This window comes from Panthera leo, chromosome C2 (genome assembly GCF_018350215.1).
Source record: "Panthera leo isolate Ple1 chromosome C2, P.leo_Ple1_pat1.1, whole genome shotgun sequence".
In the NCBI taxonomy this organism is placed as follows: domain Eukaryota; kingdom Metazoa; phylum Chordata; class Mammalia; order Carnivora; family Felidae; genus Panthera; species Panthera leo.
Genome location: NC_056687.1, coordinates 130,796,329 through 130,818,886, shown reverse-complemented (window position 1 = coordinate 130,818,886; position 22,558 = coordinate 130,796,329). Strand labels below are relative to the sequence as shown.

Sequence of the window (22,558 nt, the reverse complement as noted above, 5' to 3'; positions counted from 1 at the left end):
TCAAGAAACTTTAGACTTGAAATGGTCTAGAGACAGGGTTGGGAAAATATTTTCTGTAAAGGGACAATAACCAATTATTTAGTAATCTCTATCCAACAACCTAACCTTGCTAGCGTAATATGAGAACAGCAATTTCAATACTTAATATGAATGGGCATGGTTGTGTTCTTTTTTTAAAATTGTTTTAATGTTTATTTATTTTTGAGAGACAGTGAGAGAGAGAGAGAGAGAGAGAGAGCAAGAGCGGAGGAGGGAAGATAGAGAGGGAGACACAGAATCCGAAGCAGGCTCCAGGTGCCGAGCTATCAGCACAGAGCCCGACGCAGGGCTCGAACTCACGAACCATGAGATCATGACCTGAGCTGAAGTTGGATGCTTAACCGACTGAGCCACCCAGGCGCCCCTGATAACATTTTACTGATGGAGTCTGAAGTTTTAAATGTCATATAATTTCCATGTGCCATGAAATTATCATTCTTCTTTTGATTTTTTCAACCATTTAAAAATGTAAAAGCCCTTCTTAGCTTGTAAGCCATTGAAAAACACACTGCAGAATGTAGTTTGTTGACTTTTCATCTAGAGCAGGGATTTTATTTTATTTTTTTAAAGATTTTAATCTTTAAGTAAGCTTTACACCAAACTGGGACTTGAACTCAAAACCCCAAGGCCAAGAGGTGCATGCTCTACCAACTGAGCCAACCAGGAGCCCATAGAGTAGGGATTCTTAACCTGGGCCTGTGGACTGTTGAAAGATTTCAGATAGTCTGCGAACTTGGGGAAAATTACATTTTTATTTTCACTAACCTCTAACTGAAATTTATCATTTTAGTTTTAACTGTACTTGCAACTTCATCACCAATAGAAATCACAGAATATTTTCCTGTTAAATTACAGTGACTGCAAATATCTTACTATATCATTTATATCAATACTACTTAGAAATTACAGAATTATTAGACTAGTTACTAGTTCTTATAATTTAATGTTAATAAAAGAAGCATTTTATTACTATATTTATCATGCTTCTTAGCTACATTTAAAAATGTTTTGCTGAATGCATTTCAATACATTTGGTTTATTTATAATATATATTTTAATTTGTGCATTTAAAAGCATTTCTGAGAAGCGGTCCACGGGCTTCACCAGCTGTTAATGGCGCTCCTGGAACAAAACAGGTCTAGAACCCCCGCTCTGAGAAGATTGTCAGGATTTTAGAATCTGATCCTTCCAGGTTCAATCTAGCTAAAAGTAACAGGCTGCACATTGCCGGATCGAAATCCTGATGGAAATTTCCAATAAAGAAAGCAGTAGCAGTTACTTCCCAAGTCAGGCCAGGAAAATGCTCACAGATGAAACATTACAGTCTTTGAATGAACTGGGGTCTTTAGATAGGAGGGGATTTTTTTTTATTCCTACAAGGGTTCCACAAAACCGAGAAGAAAATCTGACAGCCATAGATGCCCTGTACAACTTGCCCAAGAGGCTCAAGGTTAGGACCTTCAGCTATCAGTGATAACAAGGGGCCCTGGACCATACGCTGTTCAAAGAACAGGGAAAATCCCTGGGGAAAAACATCAGTGTTTCTGGCCTACAGGGTAAATTATCTGAGGTTGTGTGGATTAGATACTTCCTTCACTGATTCCTGACATGTCCTTTCAAAGCAGACACGCCTGTCCTTGGGGGAGTGAGTCATGGCCAAAAACTCACACTGGCTTTAATCAGGCCCGAATCCAGACCCATGTCAGCCCTATTCTCTTTTTATTCTTGTGGGTCCTGGTTTGCTAGAGGGCCTGGGATCATTCAGTTTTTAAACTGGGCTGTAGGGAGCTCTAGGGATATCTTGTCTGCTCTTGGGGATAAAGGAAGTAAAGGCGAACAGACAAGTTTGAACCTCATTCCTTAGCCCAGATTTAGCAAGAATGGTCTATTTTCTTAAAATCTATTTTATATGTTGGACTTCTGAGCAAGGTATCATTTGAAGAATTTGAGTTTGAAGTTCTGTGATTGAAAAAAAGTTAAAAAAAAATGAAATACTGATCCTGTTGAACCCTTATTTGTAAATCTTGTATCTGTGAGGATTCAGATTTTCTCCATGGCCTCTGTGGGTTTGGCAAGATGGAGGCACCATTGACTCTGAGAAGTACAATTTTCAGAAGAATGTTGCGGAGGAAAGTCTGACTGGTATAGGTGGATCGAGATATTGAGGTAGATTCTGCTTTTGCTTTAAAGGAGAGTAAAGTAAGGGAGAGTAGCTAAAGGGTAAAGTGGTGTCAAGGGAGAGATTGTAATTCAAATAGAGATTATAGCCTGTTTTATTTGCTAATGGAAATAAGTCTTCAGTAGGAAGGGGAAATAGATGATAAGGAGAGAAGGGGAACATAACTGCTGGACCAATGTCCTTGGATAACTGAGAGGGGATGTGCTCCAGGACACAAGACAAGAGGTTGACATCAGGTACCAGCATGGCCCTCCATCTATTCTAACATGAGGAAGGCTGAGAACCTGGGCACATAGGTTGCGTGAGTTCATGTCAGGAGATGAGGGAGTAGCATATAATCTTCTTCACGGAAATGCAGTATCTTGGACCCAGGATAAAACTAGAGAAAATTTCAGATATTGGCAATATTCTACTAAATTAAGAAAGCTAGAAAGAAAAGATATCGGTATCATTAAAAATGATATATAGAAAAGTTATTATGGTTATATTCTACTCTAAGATTTTAGGGGAGAAAAAACCAAACTCTTTTCAGCCTTATAGCCTTGGTTTACATTTCTCTTAAGAAAACCATGAACATGGGAATGCAAGCTGGTGCAGCCCCTCTGGAAAACAGTATGGAGTTTCCTCAAAAAACTAAAAATAGAACTACCCTACGACCCAGCAATTGCACTACTAGGCATTTATCCAAGGGATGCAGGTGTGCTGTTTCGAAGGGACACATGCACCCCCATGTTTATAGCAGCACTATCAACAATAGCAAAAGTATGGAAAGAGCCCAAATGTCCATCGATGGATGAATGGATAAAGAAAATGTGGTATACACACACACACACACACACACACACACACACGCACACACACACACACATACACACACACACACACAATGGAGTATTACTTGGCAATCAAAAAGAATGAAATCTTGCCATTTGCAACTACGTGGATGGAACTGGACAGTATAATGCTAAGTGAAATTAGTCAGTCAGAGAAAGACAAAAATCATATGACTTCACTCATATGATGACTTTAAGAGACAAAACAGATGAACATAAGGGAAGGGAAACAAAAATAATATAAAAACAGGGAGGGGGACAAAACAGAAGAGACTCATAAATATGGAGAACAAACTGAAGGTTACTAGAGGGGTTGTGGGAGGGAGGATGGGCTAAATGGGTAAGGGGCACTAAGGAATGTACTCCTGAAATCATTGTTTCACTATGTGCTAACTAATTTGGATGTAAATTAAAAAAAAAAAAAAAAAGAAAGAAAACCATGAACAGAATGTAAAATAAATCTTTGCCATGATGTTTTGTGTTGCTGCATCTGACCACCAGGGGACAGAATCATCCATTGTTTTACTTTGCTTTCATCTGTAGTATGGGTCCATTGGAAAGCAAGCTTATTTTTGGATGATTTTTTTGCCCCAGGAATATGAGATGAGTATGACCTGCCGTGGACTATAATAGCTTCCGTTGTGGAGTGTCTCCTGGGTTCAGATAATGTGGCAGACATTTGAGATGTGTCATCTCTGAGCCTCACAATAACCCAGCAGAGTTGGGTATGATTATGTTCATTTTTCAGATGAGGAGACTGAAGGTGGGGGAGGGTGAAGGCACTTGTCCAAACTCATACAAGTAGAAATGTCTGTATTTATTGTCAGAGTGGGATGGGTGCCATGGCCAATATCCGGGTGAGTGAACACCGTTTAGCAGGAGGACCAGCCCTCTCCTTACCGATGCCTCCTTGGTGTTAGTCTCTTCTGATGCTGACTTGGCGACCTTCTGAATGATGGGGGCGATGTTGGTGGGACCATAGAGTTGGAGCTTGGGAAGGCAGCTCTGATAGGCTTCCACAACTCCTTGAATTCCTAAGGTGAAATTGGTAAAGATCAGTAGCACTTCAGTATCTCCTTAAATCTATGTGCAATCAAACACACGCAGAAATAAAACATTAAATTGCCCCAATAGTCCTTTTCAATGTCACATTTATGTCCTTAAGGTAAAAAGGAAAACACCACATCACTGGTGGTGTTGCCCACAATCCTGATGAAATCATTCTCTTTAAAGGCTCAAGTCAAAAGCAACCTTTTCCACAAACATTTCCCTAATATCCCACTTTACACAAAAGATTTCATTAGATCTTCACAGCACAATGAAATAGATGTTATACCCCTTTTATAGGTGATGAAAACTGAGGCTCGGGGAGGCTAAATGATCTGCCTCAGGTCACAAAGCAAGTGAGTCATAGTCTCAGGATTCAAGCCTGGGTCTTGCCTGGCTCTCTCTAAAGGCTGTGCTCTCAGCCACTAGGCAAGTCAGCTTTAATGTTTCTCTAGATTTCACACCACCTGCTGACTCTACTCTAGTCTATATCACCCTCGGCCACCCGTAGGAGTCACGTGTACATCGTGTCATCATCATTATTTAATGGAATATGTTGAGGGATTTCTAGCTGGAAATAATGGAACACTGACCAAATCCTTTGAGAAGGCTCTTTCTGGCACAAAACCATAAAGCTTCTTGTTTGAAGTCACTGAGGCCATATCCTTTGCCAACATGCTGAAAGTGTCAAATGATTTCCGTGTTTCCCCCTCTCTTTATTCCTTTATACAGGAGGAAGTTGTGAAAAATAAATCCCTAATGAAAACTTGGAAAGCAGAAAGAGGGGTAGCGTATCACTGCCCATTGGATAAATTTCTCCCCCATGTTTCTTTGGCAGAGAAATCCAGAAATTACTATCAATATTCTTGCTGTAAGCTTAAGACCTCTTCTGCATTCTGTCTTTTAAAAATTTTTTTTAAATGTTTATTTGAGAGAGAGAGAGAGAGAGAGAGAGAATGAGAATGAGTGGGGGAGGGGCAGAAAGAGAGGGAGACACAGAATCCGATGTAGGCTCTGCACTGTTAGTGCAGAACCTGATGCGGGGCTTGAACTCATGGACCGTGAGATCATGACCTGTGCCAAAGTCAGATGCTTAACCAACTGAGCCACCCAAGCACCCCTGCATTCTGTCTTTTATGGCTATTTTTCTGCTCTGTTATTATGGCTCTCTGTTGCCTTTGGAGTAGTAAGTTTATTTGGATAGAGAAAGCCTAGCTGTCTGCTGTGGACAGATGACTGTGGATAACGGACACACTGTATCAGAGCAGAGAGACAAAAATAGGAAAGGTACACACGGAAGGGATTTGAGACCTTGGCTTTCTTTTATGTGTGATTTACCTGCACATTCTGGATTGTCTTCATTAAAGTTGATTGCGAAGTCGTGAGAGACCTAGACACCAATTAAAATTTAAAAAAGGAAGAAAGGAGAATTACAACTTTAATCCAGTAAGGAGGCACTGGGGCTTAGAGTTTGCAAACAAATGCCCATTACATTCATTATGTGTTAAGCAGCAGGAACCATTTTAAGCCTTTACACAATCAATCTGAGATGGAGGGTGAATTCTAAGCTCCCCGTGGAGTTGAGGTGACAGGAAGATTTTCTAGAATCAGATAAATGCTGGCAGGAGGGGAGAATAAGGCATATAAAAGGAATTGAAGAAAAGATTTCAGAAAAATGTAACTCCAAATAGCTTCCAGATAGAACTGGCCACAGGCTGGAGGCTTAGATTTGGCTGAACTCTATTTGGACCCTCAAAAACCCAAGCTGTCTGCTCAACATGGTGATGGTTATAAAGGCTCCAGCTAAGCTGTTGACATTTACGAATCATTCTAACATTATATGCAGAAATATAGGGCCAGAGGATTTTCAGATATATACAGGTAAAATGGACTCTATTCCTGGAAAAGTAATAAAGTAATATACTTTTTAAGCTTCCAGCACAAATTCCTCTACCTGGCAAGACCAGGTAGGACCATAAGGTCGAATAAAATATTATTTACTTTTTTTGTTTCTAAAACCTGATAAAACAAGAGGGATGTTTTGGCATCTGGACATTTTTATTGGATCATTTGGAATTATATAGAGACTTGCATTTCAAAGGCTATTTCCAAGCATTGACTCTATTAGGTGCTAGAAAATAGGTCACTGTGTGAAAAGACCCCTCTTTTCTTAGTGTTCACGCTAGCCCACATTTCCTTGCCCTGAGAACTTCCAGGAAGTCAGCTGACTTCTAACCATTTTACCTGCTTTACTTACCTTAAGTCTTTCTCAGGCCTCCAGAGCCTGCTTTGCCTGCCTAGCTGAAAGTTTTGGGGAATGAATGTCCCTGGCGAGTAGCCCTTAATCACTCACTGGATGACAGGATATGGTATATCAATACCCCAGCTCCCTTTATCTCTTGGGGTCTGTGTGCACTCTACGTTGTCTTCCTGGAGGCCCCAGAAGAATTCAGCTCTGGCTACCCCAGTGGTAACTGGCTTGTTAGCATACCCTATGTTGACTTCTCCCCATTTTCCCACCCTCTGTTGAGCTTTCCTCCACCTCTCAAATAAACAACTTGCATCCAAATCCTTGTCTCAAGATCTATTCCCAGGAAAGTGCAAACTAAGACACAGGCGCTTGTGGCTCAGTTTCAAGACAAACTCTGAGATTTTATCCTAAAGAAGTAAATTGTGATGACCTTGTAAACTCTCCGGGGGCACCCGGCTGATTGAGACCATCAGTGCCTATTAGAGCAGAGGGGAAATTAGGCACGGCAAAGGGGCATTTGCATGGCTTTGTGAGAGCACAGATGAGGATATGTGAGGGATGCCTGTTAAGACAGCATCCCCATCTGAAGGGGATTGCATCTCTTCAGCTCTGCTAATTCTTGCGTGTGAAATCTCTTAATCTCAGTGTTGTTAGTTCTTTTAGTTTTTCCAGAGAAGCCAGAAATCTGATATTTTACATGAAATGGCTTAATTCTTAAAAAACATTTTTTTTAAACGTTTATTTCTTTTTGAGAGACAGAGAGAGAGCATGAGCGGGAAAGAAGTAGAGAGAGAGGGAGACACAGAATCTGAAACAGGCTCCAGGCTCTGAGCTGTCAGCACAGGGCCTGACGTGGGACTCGAACTCACGAACTGTGACATCGTGACCTGAGCCGAAGTCAGACACTTAACCGACTGAGTCACCTAGGCACCCCTGAAATTGCTTAATTCTTAAAAAAAAATTTGTGTCAAATATAATACATTTGTGGCCTGAATAATGTCTACAGGCCACCAGTCAGCAACTCCCAGTCTATGTTCTTCCTCTCCATGTGCTCCATTTCCAACAAACGCTTCTAGAAATCTGTAGCCATGCCCAGCAGGGAAGACAGTATGGGGTATAAGGCAAACAAGAAAGAGGACAGGTCAGGAAGACATGCCACTCCATCCAGTGCTCACTTCAGCAGTATCGGGGAGATGGATTCCCTTTTTACAAGAAGGACACAGAAGGGGAAGGCCCTTGGTCTGACAGCTCTGGTGTGGGAGCAAACGTCAGCATTTTCCTCCTGCCCTGAGACTCAATCGATAAAAGAGAAACTGATGACTGAGCAGTATTGCTTCCACTTGGCTTGCAGCTCAGAGGAATTGATGAGTTTGGAGCAGGAGCCTTGCTGTCTCTCCAAGGCCCCTTCCTCCTGTGGGAGCAGAGTTCTCTCTGGAGAGCGTCCCATGGGGGCATCTGGTATACCACCGCACAATGCCTCAGCTCCACTGCAGTGCAAATCTCTCTGCACAACCTTTGTCTTCTTTGTTCATGAGAAATCAGTATCAAATAGGACTCCAGTGTTTACACGGGAGGCTTTCAGCTCCCCAATACTCTAAGCCAGAGTGCTTCTCCTTCAGGACTTCTCTGTATCTCTCTGCCACACAAGCCTGGTGCTCAGAGACTTGGCCTAAGGGACTCTGCAGAAGTCCTCGTCATGGACTTTCACAGTTGGCACTGTGATCGATAGGATCTTTCTATAGAGGACACCTGCGTAGATAGGTTCCGAGACAGTGGAGATCAACTTCCTGAGCGTCTTCTCAGTTTCTGACCATACCTACAGGAAGCTCAACAATGGGACTCTTCCTGTGCCCCTCTGGGAAGACTCATCCAGAATACCAGGAGATTGTTTCATCGAAAGATAGGCTCCAAGGGGCTAATTTCACTAGTTCTGAAGACCATTTCTGAGTTTTGGGGCTCTACTTACATATTTTTATCAAGGGCCAAAAGAGTGAATTCCTATGAGGGAAACCGAAGTTATTCTTTTTACACCAGAGGATCTATACTCACTCACCGTGTACTCTGGGGGTATCCTGGCACCGAACCCAAAGGCCGGGAACATTTTGTCACTGGAAAAAAAAATAAGTTGCTTCATTTGTTCACCCAATGAGGAAGAAAAACATGAACCTGTGTTACCTTGCTGGGACATTTTACTCTGCCAAATGCTGACTCATGCTCTTGATTATCTGTGGTAACAGGGGATAGTGGCAGCGTGGATAATTAAAATCAAGAAGGAATCCCAAAGTTCATTACAGTCATTAGTCTGCAATTTCTTCCCATAACTTTTTGCTAGATTTGATACTGACGAATAATGGTCCAGGATTTCCTCACCTCCCCAAGCCTACTTTTCTGTCTTTGAAAAGTGATCATGAATTAGGTAACTCCAATTGTTGACTGTGTTAGGGTTTTTCATATATATAATCTTATAAAATCTTTCTAGGGAGAGATCATTATTCTCATTTTACAGGTGGGGAAATGTCTTGGGAGGTAAAGTGACTTGTTCAAGATCAGGCTGCTGGTTAGAGCCAGGGTTCAAATCCAGACAAGTCTAAGCCAAAAGGGGATATTTAAAAGTAACAGGAAGCTTAGAAGGCTCTAATTGACAGAGCTTGGTTCCATCTACAGGACTCATTTTGCCCATTATTTTATTTCATACAAACAAGGATAAATTATTTACATGTCTTTTCATGTCTTCTGAATGCAGAGGGATGCTGTTTTTTGGTATTAATACCTTTACATCTGCCACTGCCTCTCTGTCCCAAAATGCCCCTTGCCCCTCTCTTCAGCATAATACTTGCCACAGAATGTGTGCTCCATAAATATTTAATGAAAAGATAGCCCATGAATTGAATCATGGCTTGGTTTCTCTTAGGCATATTGAAATTTCTCTCTTTAATTTATTCATTCACATATGTTATACCTTACCTCGTACTTTACTGTACTAGAGGTGAAATGATGGGGAGAAGAATTAACCTTAACTGGCACATCCAATCTTCCGGGTATGATGCTAGGCAATGTACATGTTTAATTCTTATACTACCCTTGAATTTCCACCTACTTATTATTCCTATTTACAGATGAATAAACCGAGTCTCAGAAAGGCTAAGAAAGTGGCCTAAGGTGTTTACCAGGGAGGATCGTGTGATTCTAAAGCCCGTGCCTTTTCTGTTGTCTCATTATACTTTAATGATTATATATAGCATTAAATGTGATTTCCTTCTGGCACTTCCTTCTGGCACTAACTGATCCCCTGACCAGACAACAGGTAAGACTCTCTTTAGGCAAATTTTGTGGGGTTCTGGAGTATTGCTCTCAGCAGAGGAATGTTCTTCTCATGCCATCTACCTTTTACTTTTCCATTAAATATACCACCGAGATTTGTTCTTGGAACAATTCCTACATTTCTCAGTTCTTTGCAGAGTTAGTCAAGGAGAAAAGGAAACTCATTAGGGCTCCCTGTCCCTGAATGGCTCTGTCAATAAGAGGGGACCCCCCCCCCCACAAGGCTGACAGAGAAGTCAAAGTACCAAAGCCAGATCTTCACCCACCACCAACTGACAGATTTAGAGGTCATTAGTAGCCAATGATGGCTTTGATAAAACTTCACCAAAATGAGCCAATTTGAGCAAGGTTGGGTAGGAGACATGAGGAAGCCAGCATTCTTTGAAATTAGTCAAATTCTCCAGAAAATCACCAGCTCTCCCTTTTCCTCACTGTTGTGTAGATATGGGCTTTGTGGGGCACTGCATCTAGCAGGTAGCAGAAAAGGTATTAATACTGATAAATAGAAAAACACAACAGCTTATAAAGGATTAGCCACAGCTCTGAGAACAAAATACTTCTGGTCCTTGGAAATACTGAAATACTTTGCCACAGTAATTCCACTCCCCCCCCCCCCCCCCCTTAACCAAGACAAGGGCAGGCAGCTGTGAGAGGGAATCTATGAGGGAGATTTCAGAGGCCCTTTCAGGGTAACTAGGTATGGAAGAAAACTTTCTGGGTTGGAGAAGGGGTCCTGGTTCTTCCAACCCAGAGATAGCTCCAAAAAGTCAAAACAGAAACCTAGAAGGTTCCATACCTTTTATTTTTTTCTTTGAGGAGTTCGGGAAGGGTGAGATCTAATATTCCATCCATTTCTAATCACCAAACCAATGTTCCAGCCTTAAGGATATTCTTTTTATACCTTCCAAGCCACCCTGGGGATTTGAGGTTTGCTGAGCATGATGCACTGTTATGTAATTGAGTTTTAAGAGCAGGGAGGCAGGGAAAATGCCTCACTTACAAGAGGAATAATTAATAACCCAGGAGGGCATCAATTCTCTGAAGTTAGCCACTACGAAGTCTCTAACTAACAAACATACCAAAGAAAATCTTTCAAGCACAAGCACAATAGATTTACACTTCCATTCTTCTTGATTAAAAAATAAAACTAGTCAGAGAGGAGTCTTATGCAAGAGGCAAGAGAAGGCAGGTTGAGCACACAAGCAAGCATCCATATGCCAGCACTTCAAAGAACTTGAGACTGGAGTAAAGGGCACTCAGCACTGAGTAAAGGCGCCACTCTGCAACTACTAGGAACATGATTGGTGGAATCTGTGAACTTGGAAAACTCACGAGCATGTTACCACATTGCTAATGGCAAGATTTCTTACTACCGGAATAGAACAGCATAAAATACAATAAAAGAGCCCATGGTCTTCAGTGGTAATGAGCATGGAGTCCTGAACTTCTTAGGGAATGACTGATGGTTAAAGGATATCCAGATGGAAGATTTATTTTCAAACACCATTTTAACCCTCCAGTTAGGGAAGACTTTGAGACAAAGCAAGAGAGTAATAAAAATAAAGACAAATGACCTCATCCATAAGGAAACAGAGACTGACTCAAGGCAAACTGGCATTTCAGAACACCTAGACAATTAAGACAGTGGTCTTAACACTGGGGTACATGGAAATGCAATGCCCTTCTGGGGATAGTAGGGCATGATTTTATTTATTTATTTTTTAAGGAAATCAGTATTCAGTTCCTCTGCTCCTATGTAGTCTCTGCTGAAATTGATCTTCTGGGAACAGGTGTAATAGAAAGACCTGCTCTCCATTCACACCTTCCCTTTCACAATTATCCTTCTCCTTACCCATTATGAATCTTAACCACAATGGTGCATTGTTCCTTAGTGTAAAAACTCTGCAGGAGAAAATAAGGGAATGAGGAAACAAATCCTTTTGCAAGTCGGGCAGTTGCCAATTTTTGCTTTAAAAAGTTGTAGGAAGTGCTTATATCAGCTGGTAGATCATTAAAAATACATTGTGGTGATAAACCATTATGTGATTTTTTTCATGTATAACTTAGAGTTGAAAGAAATGAGTAAAACTGCTAGTCAAACTCTTTCCATTACCATGTACTTATTTATAAGAACAGGTTTTCTTAGTATTTATATTGGTAAAAAAAATTGGAATAGGACTGAAAGTAGACTCTTCCGTTTTACTAATGGATAGCATTCATCTACAAATTGTAAACTAATTAGGGAAAACCCCTCACTATTTGTTTCATTAAAAGTTTTCATTTTTTATGGGCAATAATTAAATACTGAAATTTCCAATACATTTGTTCTTTTGGTCAATTATGCACTAATAATGATTGTAATAAAAACTCAAACAGAAGATTTTAAAAAATATTTTAAACCTTTTCAACACAGAACATTTTAGAAACTAGATATTTTAAAATTTATATTTGTATTTTTATTATAGAAATGTATGATACAGTGACCAATAAAAGAATTTTGAACTCAAATTTTAATGATACATTAGGATGAAATTCTATGGGGGAGGGGAGTGAAAATACAAGTTCATGAAAAAAATAAATAATTAAAATTCTCAACTCCAACTAAAGAGCTTGTTCATGCATTTTTAAAATGGATGATGGATCATATAGCTATGGCATTTACATTCTACTGGATGCATTCACAAGAGTTATGTAAGAGTTTTATTTTTAAATGTTCATATTTACAATACACTAGAATTTCCATTCTTTGCCATTATTTAAACTCATAATGGAAAACATTAGATGTCAATGTAAATGTAAAAATGTGTGAGGTTACACATTTTTATAAAATCATTTTTAGGGGTACATGCTCAAAACCAAAAATTAAAGTCATTGGTCCAAAATGTCCTTCAGATCTGACACCATAATCCTTTTTCCTTTTGTGTTCAGTTTATTTTTAAACCTAATTAAGAGTGTCAAAGATAATAGCCTCTATCGTTTGCTGAGTATAACAGGCCGAACATGTGCTAGCTAGCCACTGTACATCTAACCCTTACAACTGCTCCTCAAGGAAAGTTAGAGAAAACTTCCACTTGAAATCAATGACACCAAGGCACATGGAACGCAAACCTCAGAACAGAGGTAGCTGAGCTGGGGTCTGAACCCAGGGTCTATTTGTTGCTGGGACCCCATGCTCTTTCTACCACTCCTGTTGACTCTGCCCTTTGTAGGAGGCTGGTTGGGTCTAACGATTCAGAATAATAAAGATAAGTCCATCCGTGTTCTAATAACAACTGAATTTCCCAGAACTTACCATCCTCAGAAGGCCTTCCTTGACTACCTCTTCTCCCACAAAGGAGAAAGTCAATCCTTCTCTTTTTATGCAGTCCTCGTCTACAGTCAGCTGCCCTGACCAAGCTGGGCTGCGATTTATTTACAAGCCCTTTTCTCCCTGAGACTGTGAACCAGCTGGGGGGAAATTATGCTTTGTTAATTTATCTCTGTCCTTACAACACCATGTGAGGTACCTGGCAGCCAATAGGTGCTGCTTGGTCCTTAGCCATTCCATCTGACCCATTCTCTCCCAATTTAACGCTGGGTCTCAACTTGGGACGCCCACTAGAATTAAAAATCCCGATTCCCCAGGATGTACACCAGACTAATAAACCTCTGGAGCGGGGCCCAGGTATCAGCATATTTTAAGACTGCCCAAATGATTCCAATGTGCAGCCAAGGCTGAAAACCACTGACTGGTGTTGGTAGGGTAGAAAAGGTAGAACTGTGACATGAACCTGTCTTTGGATTCTAAACCCAGTACCTGTCAGATTGGGTATCAGTTCTAACTTTGCCTCCTAGCACACCATGGAGGAAGACTCCTGCCTCAGGTGCTGAAACCTCCACCTTATGCTGGGGTGGTCGCATCCATAAAATGGCAGTCTGTGCTTCCAAGCACTGTATTCAGTATCTATACTCTGTCGATAGCAGACAGACCAGCCTTTTATTGGAGGGCATTCCAGGTGGTCAGAGATCCATATCTCTGCTGGGCCCACAGAATGGATGTCACTTGGTCTTGAGCAGCCTGACCAGGATGTTCATAGGAGCTGGACAAGTGCTACAACCAACAGGGAATATATGAGCTTGTGTGTGTGTGTGTGTGTGTGTGTGTGTGTGTGTGTACACATACATGTGTGCATGCTTGGCGACTCAAAGGGGAGGGAATGGGCAGTGTTCTCTCTTTCAGAGGCATAGAGACAGAGTGAGCTGGCAGGACTGTCTTCTGGCCTTAGGACCAGAAATCTGTGGAGAAGCTTCCCCTTCAAGGCACCCTGAGAAGGGCTTTATGCGTCTCCCAAGCTGTTCTACTTCATTGATCACCTCGTAATGACCCCTTAGCAATGACTGTACAAGGCAGAAAGAAAACCCTTGGCTGTCAGAGGCTGGGAGCAATTTCTAAGGCTCATGGGGATTAAAAACCTCTCCGTCTCTGCAGGAGGGGGAACGACGCCTTCTGTCAGTTTTTATTCAAGTGTTTCTTTTGAACATCAACCTCAGTGACTTTGATGTGAGAATAAATTAATTCCAAAGCCCCAACTTGAAATTTCCTGACTCTGCCTGTCTATTGTCTATGCACCCACGCAAAGGAGAAACTGCAGAACCTTGTCAGTTTTCAAGTGAGCGGCTTGCATTACACATTCTTCCAGGGAGTCTCTCAAAAGAACGCCTGGGCTTTTCAGTTCTTTTCTTCCTTAGGCATTTGCCCCTTTTAATGCTGAGCTGCCTTCTTTATATGTATACATATATGTATATATGTACATATATACGTATACATATACGTATACATGTATAGTTCCACCGAACTGCGGAAACCTGATTTTCCTGGTCAGATGGGCTGATAACTTCACTATTTTCCTTTTAAAATTTTAAAAAGAATCATTTACAGTAATTCTTTATGTAACCCCTAAGGTATAATACCTTACTTTTATGTTGAATCTGTATTTTTGAGTGAATACTAAATGCTCTCCACGCTTTGCCTGGCTTTTATATTATAAGAGGATAATAGCTCTAAAAGATGTATGGGTCACTTGGATTGTATCTGCATCCTGCATGTGAAGTAACCAGGAAACAGGAAGTTCAGCAGTTTGTTCCAGATCATCCTGTAAATCTGCTGCAGGACCGTAGCCAACGCTCTGGGCATTGGCATCTTAGTTTCTGGTCAAACCACCAATTTTCTCTTTGGAATTCGTTATTATACTGCCTTCTCCCCTAGAGTCTGAGTCAATTTTATTATTAAGCAGCATGTATTTATAGTATTGTATCGAATGCTTTACCTACTTTATCTCTTTTATGAGCATTTCATGATTTAAAATTATTAAGAATCCTGAAGATACATCCTCTCCCTTCTTTCTTGCCTCTTATGTATATACTAAATCATGCACTAAATCATTCATGCGCATGTTAGGAAAAAATGACTGTTTTGGTATCTTGGGTATGTCTGGAGAAGTTTCTGGCAGTGGGGAGGCAATTTGTTAATTATTTCTCTCCTTGGTAGAACTCTCCATATGATATATACCCTCTCTAGGAATACTCCCTGTATTTGGGCCAAAAGAAATCAGAGCTGAAATTCAAGTTGTCTTCACAGTCGATACCTCGGTTAAGTATAAGAAGTATCACTTTAACAAAGTAATTTAAAATGCTATTGCCCTCTGTTCTAACTGTATAAGAGGGCAAGTGTCAGCAAAGGCCTGAGTGTTTAAGGCTGTGTGATTTTACTGGATCTGTTTATTCATTCCCCAACTGCCCTCACACCCAGTTGAGTTATTGAAAATAACCAAGCCGAATGCAGAGATTCACCAGCAGGAGGACACAGATGAGATTTTTCCTATCCCTCTCCTGTTGGTTTCTCTGCACATTCTGGTCACTAGATTGTCTCATCCCCTGTGGTGCCTGGGGCAAGGGGTTTTTAATATACCTACCACTGGTTATGACACTAGAAAGAACAGAAATCATGCTGTCCCATAAAATTTCTCTGAAACTAGAGGACAGAGTCACTTTATTTTCCTGATTTAAAGGCTCACTTGGTTGCTTCTTATTACTAACTAGCCTTGTTTTACAAACACACTAATGACTCAACTGAGATGTATCCATATTTATATTTATATTCGTTCTACCTCAAAGAACCTTCTTGAACATGTGAACAACTTCACCTCAACCTGGAAATACTGGAAAGGCAAAATAAATTCAGTTTAATGTAATTTATGTAAATCACAATTCTCTTGGTGGGAAAGGTCAATATTTACCATCAAGGAAAAATAACTGTAGTACCAATCTGATCTCAAAATCATGTTATCTATATACACACAAGCAAACACACACATACACACACACTTCTGTGGATGGGCACACACATGTGCACGTGGGCAGACACACACCCTCTACTAATGTTACCAATAGCTCTGAAGTCAGTGAAACACAGTGATTAGGAGCTTAAACAGTAGGAGGAAATAGATCTCAGTTCAAATCCTGCCTCAGGCTGAGTGACAGTGCACAGCTTAACCTCCCTGCCCAGCTTTATTTCCTCTTCTGTTAAACAATACCTACAACATAAGGTATAATGTGAGGGTTAGATTCAAAAATGTCCAATAAACCAGTGCTTCTCAAACTCCAAAGTGCACACAAATCATCTGGGAATCTTGTTAACATGCAGATTCTGATTCAATAGGTCTGGAGTGGGGCTCGGGATTCTAAGTTCCCAGGTGGTGCTATGCTGCTTAGTCCATGGCCCAAACTTTGAGTAGCAAGACCCATTCCGAAACTTAACAAGATAGAAAGTAGTTTTGCAAGCCACATAAGAAAGCTGAGAAAGGAGATTTTGGTTTTGGTGACCCAGGTGAGCATGGCATGAACTCAGCTTCTCTAGGTGTAGAGAGGATAAAATTTGGGGTCAAGGTTCTATTCTGTGGCTTCATGAGCCCAGTATGGGTAACTGCTGACTGCACGTCTGTTTTCCTGCCAAGGATCATCCAGGGACCATCAGAACCCACAGGGAGATGATAAGACCTGGGACGACCGGGGGTCTTGTACCTGTCATAGTCTTGGCAAATCTCGCCCACAGCCACCAAGGCTTTCAGGTACTCGTTGGGTTGGTAAGGGTGGATGTAGTGCAGGGAACAGCTGTTCCTGGGGTCCCCATTTGAGGCAGTGAAATCTATAGCTACCTGGAAGAGAAAATAGGAGAATGGGTAGGTTTAAAGTGAATGCATCTGGTAGGAATTGTGATCAGCCACACAAAAGACATGGCCAGGGATGGGAAAAGCAGCACATCACGTACCCTGCCAAGAAGGAAAGTGAGAGAAGTTATTAATCTGGCTGAGGCCATTTCTGTAGTCTTCCATTTTCCTCTCCTCCAATCCCAAAACAGAACTTGAGATTGACACGGGGGTCAGAAAGCCCAGCCACTGCTGATCCATGTTGCCAGGCAGCAAGAGGAAGGATGAATATCTGCCCCTCAGTTCATAATTCACTAAGAAAAGAGTCCTGTGCTCTTCATGCAGGACAATTCTGTTCGTGAGGCAGAGGTAAAATCCCTTAAAACTACATTCTGTGTTAAAGATGTGGTCTATAGAAGAACACCATTGTCATACTCTCGTGTGCAGCCAGTTGCAGAGAGACGTGTTGAAGTGGTTATAATGAATTTTCTGCAAGAAGCAGCTTTGAGTGAGGCATTCAGCGAGAAGTCCTGCCTATACCAGAGAAGAAGCTGAATGCTATGGCATAGTCGGTGGGAAGCAGAAAAGGGAATCCTCTGCCTTGTCACCAAGGAGATATTATCTTTGAACTTCTGAGATTTTTTCTGACCCCTGGCATCATTATCTAAATAAAAGTTGACCCACTTAACACTCTTAACATCAACAAACAACAAAAGGCTCAAGCCTGGAGAGTGCTAAACTGAGAAGAAACATTTCTTTTGGTTTCTAGCATCATTACCATTTAAATAAAAGTTAGCCCAGCAAACACCTCTCAAAAAAACCAAACCAACCAACCAACCAACCAACCAACAAACAAAAAAACTTTAGCTTGGTGGGGGGTAGAGAGAAAGGATGGGGGAATTAAAACAAAAGGAGTTGTAGTAAAAGACAGAGATGTTCCTGTTGTGTCTTCCCTTTCTCTTCAGGGCTCAGCTGAATCCACTTACTAATGACAGAGAGGCTTTATTTTCTCTTATAATCTTGCAGATGGGAAATGCTACATGCACATTATTTGACAACATTCCATTATGACAAATAATTGGAATATCCCATTGGGTTTATTTAGGGTGGATATTATTTCTGGAAGGACAGAGAAAAGGTGCTTTGTGTTCTGTTTCTGCTTCTGAGAGATCAGCCTATAAGAGTAAGGTTGATAGGGGAAAATGTCAGCCACACCTTATACTGCAATGCTGCAATCCAATCCACATGACTAGAAGAAGGAAAACAATAGGCTACCAGGAGTTCACTTACACTCCCCCCCCCTTTTTTTTTCATGAAGTTATTTCTTATCATCACTGATTTTGTTTCCCCTTTTCTTCTTCACCTCTCCCAGGATTATGTTGAAAAGAAATTTAAGCAGGATGCAAATTCTATTTTTGGAATAACCAGATGTTTTCAACAAGGGAGTACCAGCTGATAAGATGCTAATACTAATAATGTTTCAAAAGGAAAGGTCACGTGGAGAAAAACTGCAAGGTGCTTTCCTACCCCTGAGATGCTCTTACTTTAGATAACAAAGGGGAGAGGACTAGCCCTTGTTAAAACCCTACTTTGTGTCAGACACTGTGTTATCTGCTTTCCAGGTATTATGTTATTTTATTTTCATCAAAGAACTCTGGAAGGCAGAGATTGTTATTCCTTTTCATTGATGAAGACCCTGAGGCCCACAGGTGATGAAATTTCCTGGTGATGGAACTGGGTTCAAACCCCAGTCTATACGGCTCCAAAGGCTTTTCCTCCATTATGCCACTATATACCCCAAAGGAAACACAAGGCTGTGGCTAACATGCCAAGTTGTCACATGGGTATGTTTATGACTATAAAGAATGGAGAGGATTTAGCCTGGAAGTAGGGACACTAGCTACAAGGCAGCTAGAGTAATTTAGGAGAGAATGGCCTTGAATGAACAGCTGTTTATAATCAAAACAGCTGTAAAATGTAGAAATAGGGCAATTAATGTGTGTGTGTGTGTGTGTGTGTGTGTTTATGATGTTCTTCATCAAGGATCACCACAATACTTTACCTATGCCTCTTGAGGCTGCAGTTGAAAATTGTCCTGTGTGTTGATTACGTGACTGAGAGTTAAGGGTATTTCATAATGAGAAAAACATGCTGGTGTCTTGATATAAAACCAGAGAGTAAAATCAGGTCATATAAACACCAGAGGGAGAAAACATCCATAAAGAAAAATGACAGCTCAAGAAACTCAAATGTCCCTCTTATCGTCCCCAGGCATGGGCAAGATCCTCCAAGTATGCAGGCACCAAGTGGCAGCATGCAAGCCCAGATCTAACACCCAAATGGGTATGTTGTGTTATGGGAAGAAGTGTGTATAATGTCTGGGTGAACATACACAGATTTTGGCAACAATACACTTTAAAATAAAGCCACACATCATAGGGTTGGGACCAAGGGAAGGTAAGACTGGTGACGAGGGTGTCAATTCAAGAAGGACTTCATTCCCAGCTGACCCTACATTTGTACAATCTTGAGAGTGATTGCCTCTTCTTAAATTTTGCATTGTAGGCCCTCTCTACTCTCCTGCTTCTTCATTCTGGCCCTATTTTGTCATTTCATTTCTATCAACTCTTCATCCCCAGGCTTGGAATAATTCTGTTATGCCTAACAAACTAGTGTGGGGCAGAGGTGATGGTGAGAAGGGGATTGTGACCAGAGATATTAAGGATAGAAAATGAACAGGATTTGGTGACCGACTGATGCCAGTTAGAGAAAGGGAGTAGCCACATTTCTTGGAAATGGAAACGACATCTAGAGGAAAATGGAACCACCTAAAGATCACTGTTAGAAGGTTGGTGTTGGGCTGCCTGCTCTTGGTGGTGCTGTTTAGACATACAAACAAGCCTGATGGAAATTTTAATTTTTTTTTTTCTGTAGGCAGACCTTTGCAGGAGGTGGGGGCAGGGCTCCACTTTTCCCATGGGGATGGCCCCAGTATCTGTGACAACCACAGAGGCCATTCTAGCTCTGGAGACTCTGATAGAGCTTTGGGAAAAGGTATGAACTTAAAAATTACCTGGTGAAAAAGGAAATAAATCAATGATCCTTACCACCCACCCCTTTCTATAGTTCCCATTCTTCATAACAAAAATATTTTATCATTGACGAGAAAGCAATGGACAGTCTTAAGTACACAGCAGCTGAAAGATTTGTTTCCCTGGCAAGTGATGGTTTCTAAAGTCGCCCTGATGAAGCTGGAGATAAAATATCTTCAGGAGGTGGCCTTCTACCAAGAATTCTCTGTGCTCTTTAAGTTAGCATTAGTGGAAGGAGAACAGAGTGAAAGGTTAGATTTATTTTAAAAAGCAACAGGGAGGCAGTGAAAGACGGGATTAAGTTGAGAAATAAAAGCAAGGAAATGACTGAAAAATGCCAGTTTGTGGAGGTGGCTGCTGACGCCTGCTTCCTGAATGCTGGTGAGCTTGCAGAGCGGCTACGTTTTCATTTTCTGGTATGAAGCATTTACGAAAGCCTGTGGTTCTGGTATGTGCTCCAATCTTCCCAGCAGGCGGTCCAAGAATAGGCACCCGCCCGTTGCTCTCCCCTTCTGCCCAGGAGGCCTCGCTCATCATTAAGCAGAGCTATGGAGCAGCTTTGCAAGACCTTGTAAAGTAGGAATGTGAAATTTTCCTTCCATTGCCACCAAGTCCCCAGTGCAGAGCTGCTTCCTGGAAAAGGCTGGAAGCCAGTGATGAGCATCTATCACTGGACATTTTTAGCTTCTACACAAAACAAGCCCACTCCTCAGATTCCCTTCTCTGCCTGTGACAAACAAGCCATTTGAAACCTCTTGGGTGTTTTCTAAGCGAAGCTGCTGGGAACCAACCTCTGGTTAGTTGCCTAATCTCTCTGCAATCACCGTGCAGTCAACCTCTGCCATATCGTCTGCTGGGGCAAGAGATTTGTTTTTTGCTTGTTTGTCTTATATTTGTATACAATTTGGATCTGTAACAATAAGCCTTGTAGGTGGAGATACCGTTCAGTCTGAACCATTTCTTAATTGACAGATTAAACTCTTGTGCTTTTCGACCTCCTCAAAGCGCCACTGTGGGCAAAGAAATAGGAACCTAGACCTGATGGAAAGGACTCCTGAGGTCACCCCATTCATTTCCTGCAGACTGCAAAGCATTCCCCTCTTCAACCAGGGCTCATTCTCTTTTCTCAGAGGTCTATACCAGAGTCCGCCAGTGTTTAGTCTGGGATATAAAGATGTAAAACTTAAACTGGGACACAGTGTGGACATGTGTTAGTGTTGGAAAGATTTCCTGAGAAATAGGAATAGCTGGCCACCTTGTAATACGTGTTCTTTTTCTTTAGGCTGAAGGTTAATATGGGAGGAGCCACATTCAGCTTATTATAGCAATATTATATTGCCAAAATGTAGACTACAAAATCAGAGATAAAGGAAAGCAACTTCATCCTTAATGTTAAAAAATTAGAAATAATAAAAATGGCCATCTGAAAATATGAAAAAATACATTTTTGAGGGTCACCTGGACCACTTGAGAATCTGATACAAGATTTATATCCAGTCTCCCAAAAATGCACATACCTAATTCTGCACACAATTTAGGGAGGTCAAGAATGCTGCCGAGGACAATCCTCGTTCCTCAAGGATTCCACTGGCAAGCAAGTTATGTTTTGTTTTTCTTTTCCTTTCTAGATTTTATCTCTCTCTCTACATATATATAAATATATAAACATTTTACCTGGTTGTAACCATAGGGTGGCTCTGCTTTACATTCCTTTTTTTCACTTAATGTTATGGCATAAACATGTCCTTATGTTATCATCAATCATTATAATCATTTAAAATGACTTTATCATAGGGCACTTGTACCCCAATGTTTATAGCAGCACTTTCAACAATAGCCAAATTATGGAAAGAGCCTAAATGTCCATCAATTGATGAATGGATAAAGAAATTGTGGTTTATATACACAATGGAATACTACGTGGCAATGAGAAACAATGAAATATGGCCTTTTGTAGCAACGTGGATGGAACTGGAGAGTGTTATGCTAAGTGAAATAAGTCATACAGAGAAAGACAGATACCATATGTTTTCACTCCTATGAGGATCCTGAGAAACTTAACAGAAGACCAAGGCGGAGGGGAAGGAAAAAAAAAGTTAGAGAGGGAGGGAGCCAAACCATAAGAGACTCTTAAAAACTGAGAATAAACTGAGGGTTGATGGGGGATGGGAGGGAGGGAAAGTGGGCGATGGGCATTGAGGAGGGCACCTGTTGGGATGAGCACTGGGTGTTGTATGGAAACTAATTTGACAATAAATTTCATATTTAAGAAAAAATAAATAAAATGACTTTATCATAATCCACCTAAATGAGTGCTGTACTTTACATACAGCTTATCCCTGAAAATCTGTTTTACAAAGTGCATCTTTATGCATCTGGGAAAGCAATAACTTTCAAAGGAAATGGTGAACTCTTCTACCATTTTCTTTCCAAACACCTTATGGTGCCTGTCTCTTCTGTGCTGTCTATAATTTTGTGTTTTGTGTGTGAAATTCTAGTATCTAATTTTATTTTTGGCTGCTTTGCCGTGTGCCAAACACAGTGAACTCCTCCTGCCGCTCCCACCCCTGCCCCCTAGTCTGTTCCATCTCCATTCACCTCCTCCAAGTCTG

General features: G+C 41.1%; 1 protein-coding gene across 2 annotated transcripts in view; it reads right to left on the bottom strand.

The window, feature by feature from the left end:
- Positions 1-22,558, bottom strand: part of CPNE4 (copine 4) — a 684,237-nt gene that overhangs the window by 8,971 nt on the left and 652,708 nt on the right. For both annotated transcript variants that reach the window (XM_042956193.1, XM_042902930.1), the window contains 4 exons: positions 16,730-16,863; positions 8,403-8,457; positions 5,437-5,488; positions 3,952-4,085 (listed from right to left, as the gene is read on the bottom strand). In XM_042956193.1, the coding sequence (XP_042812127.1) occupies positions 3,952-4,085; positions 5,437-5,488; positions 8,403-8,457; positions 16,730-16,863 (375 nt within the window). The remainder of the gene's footprint in view (positions 1-3,951; positions 4,086-5,436; positions 5,489-8,402; positions 8,458-16,729; positions 16,864-22,558) is intronic.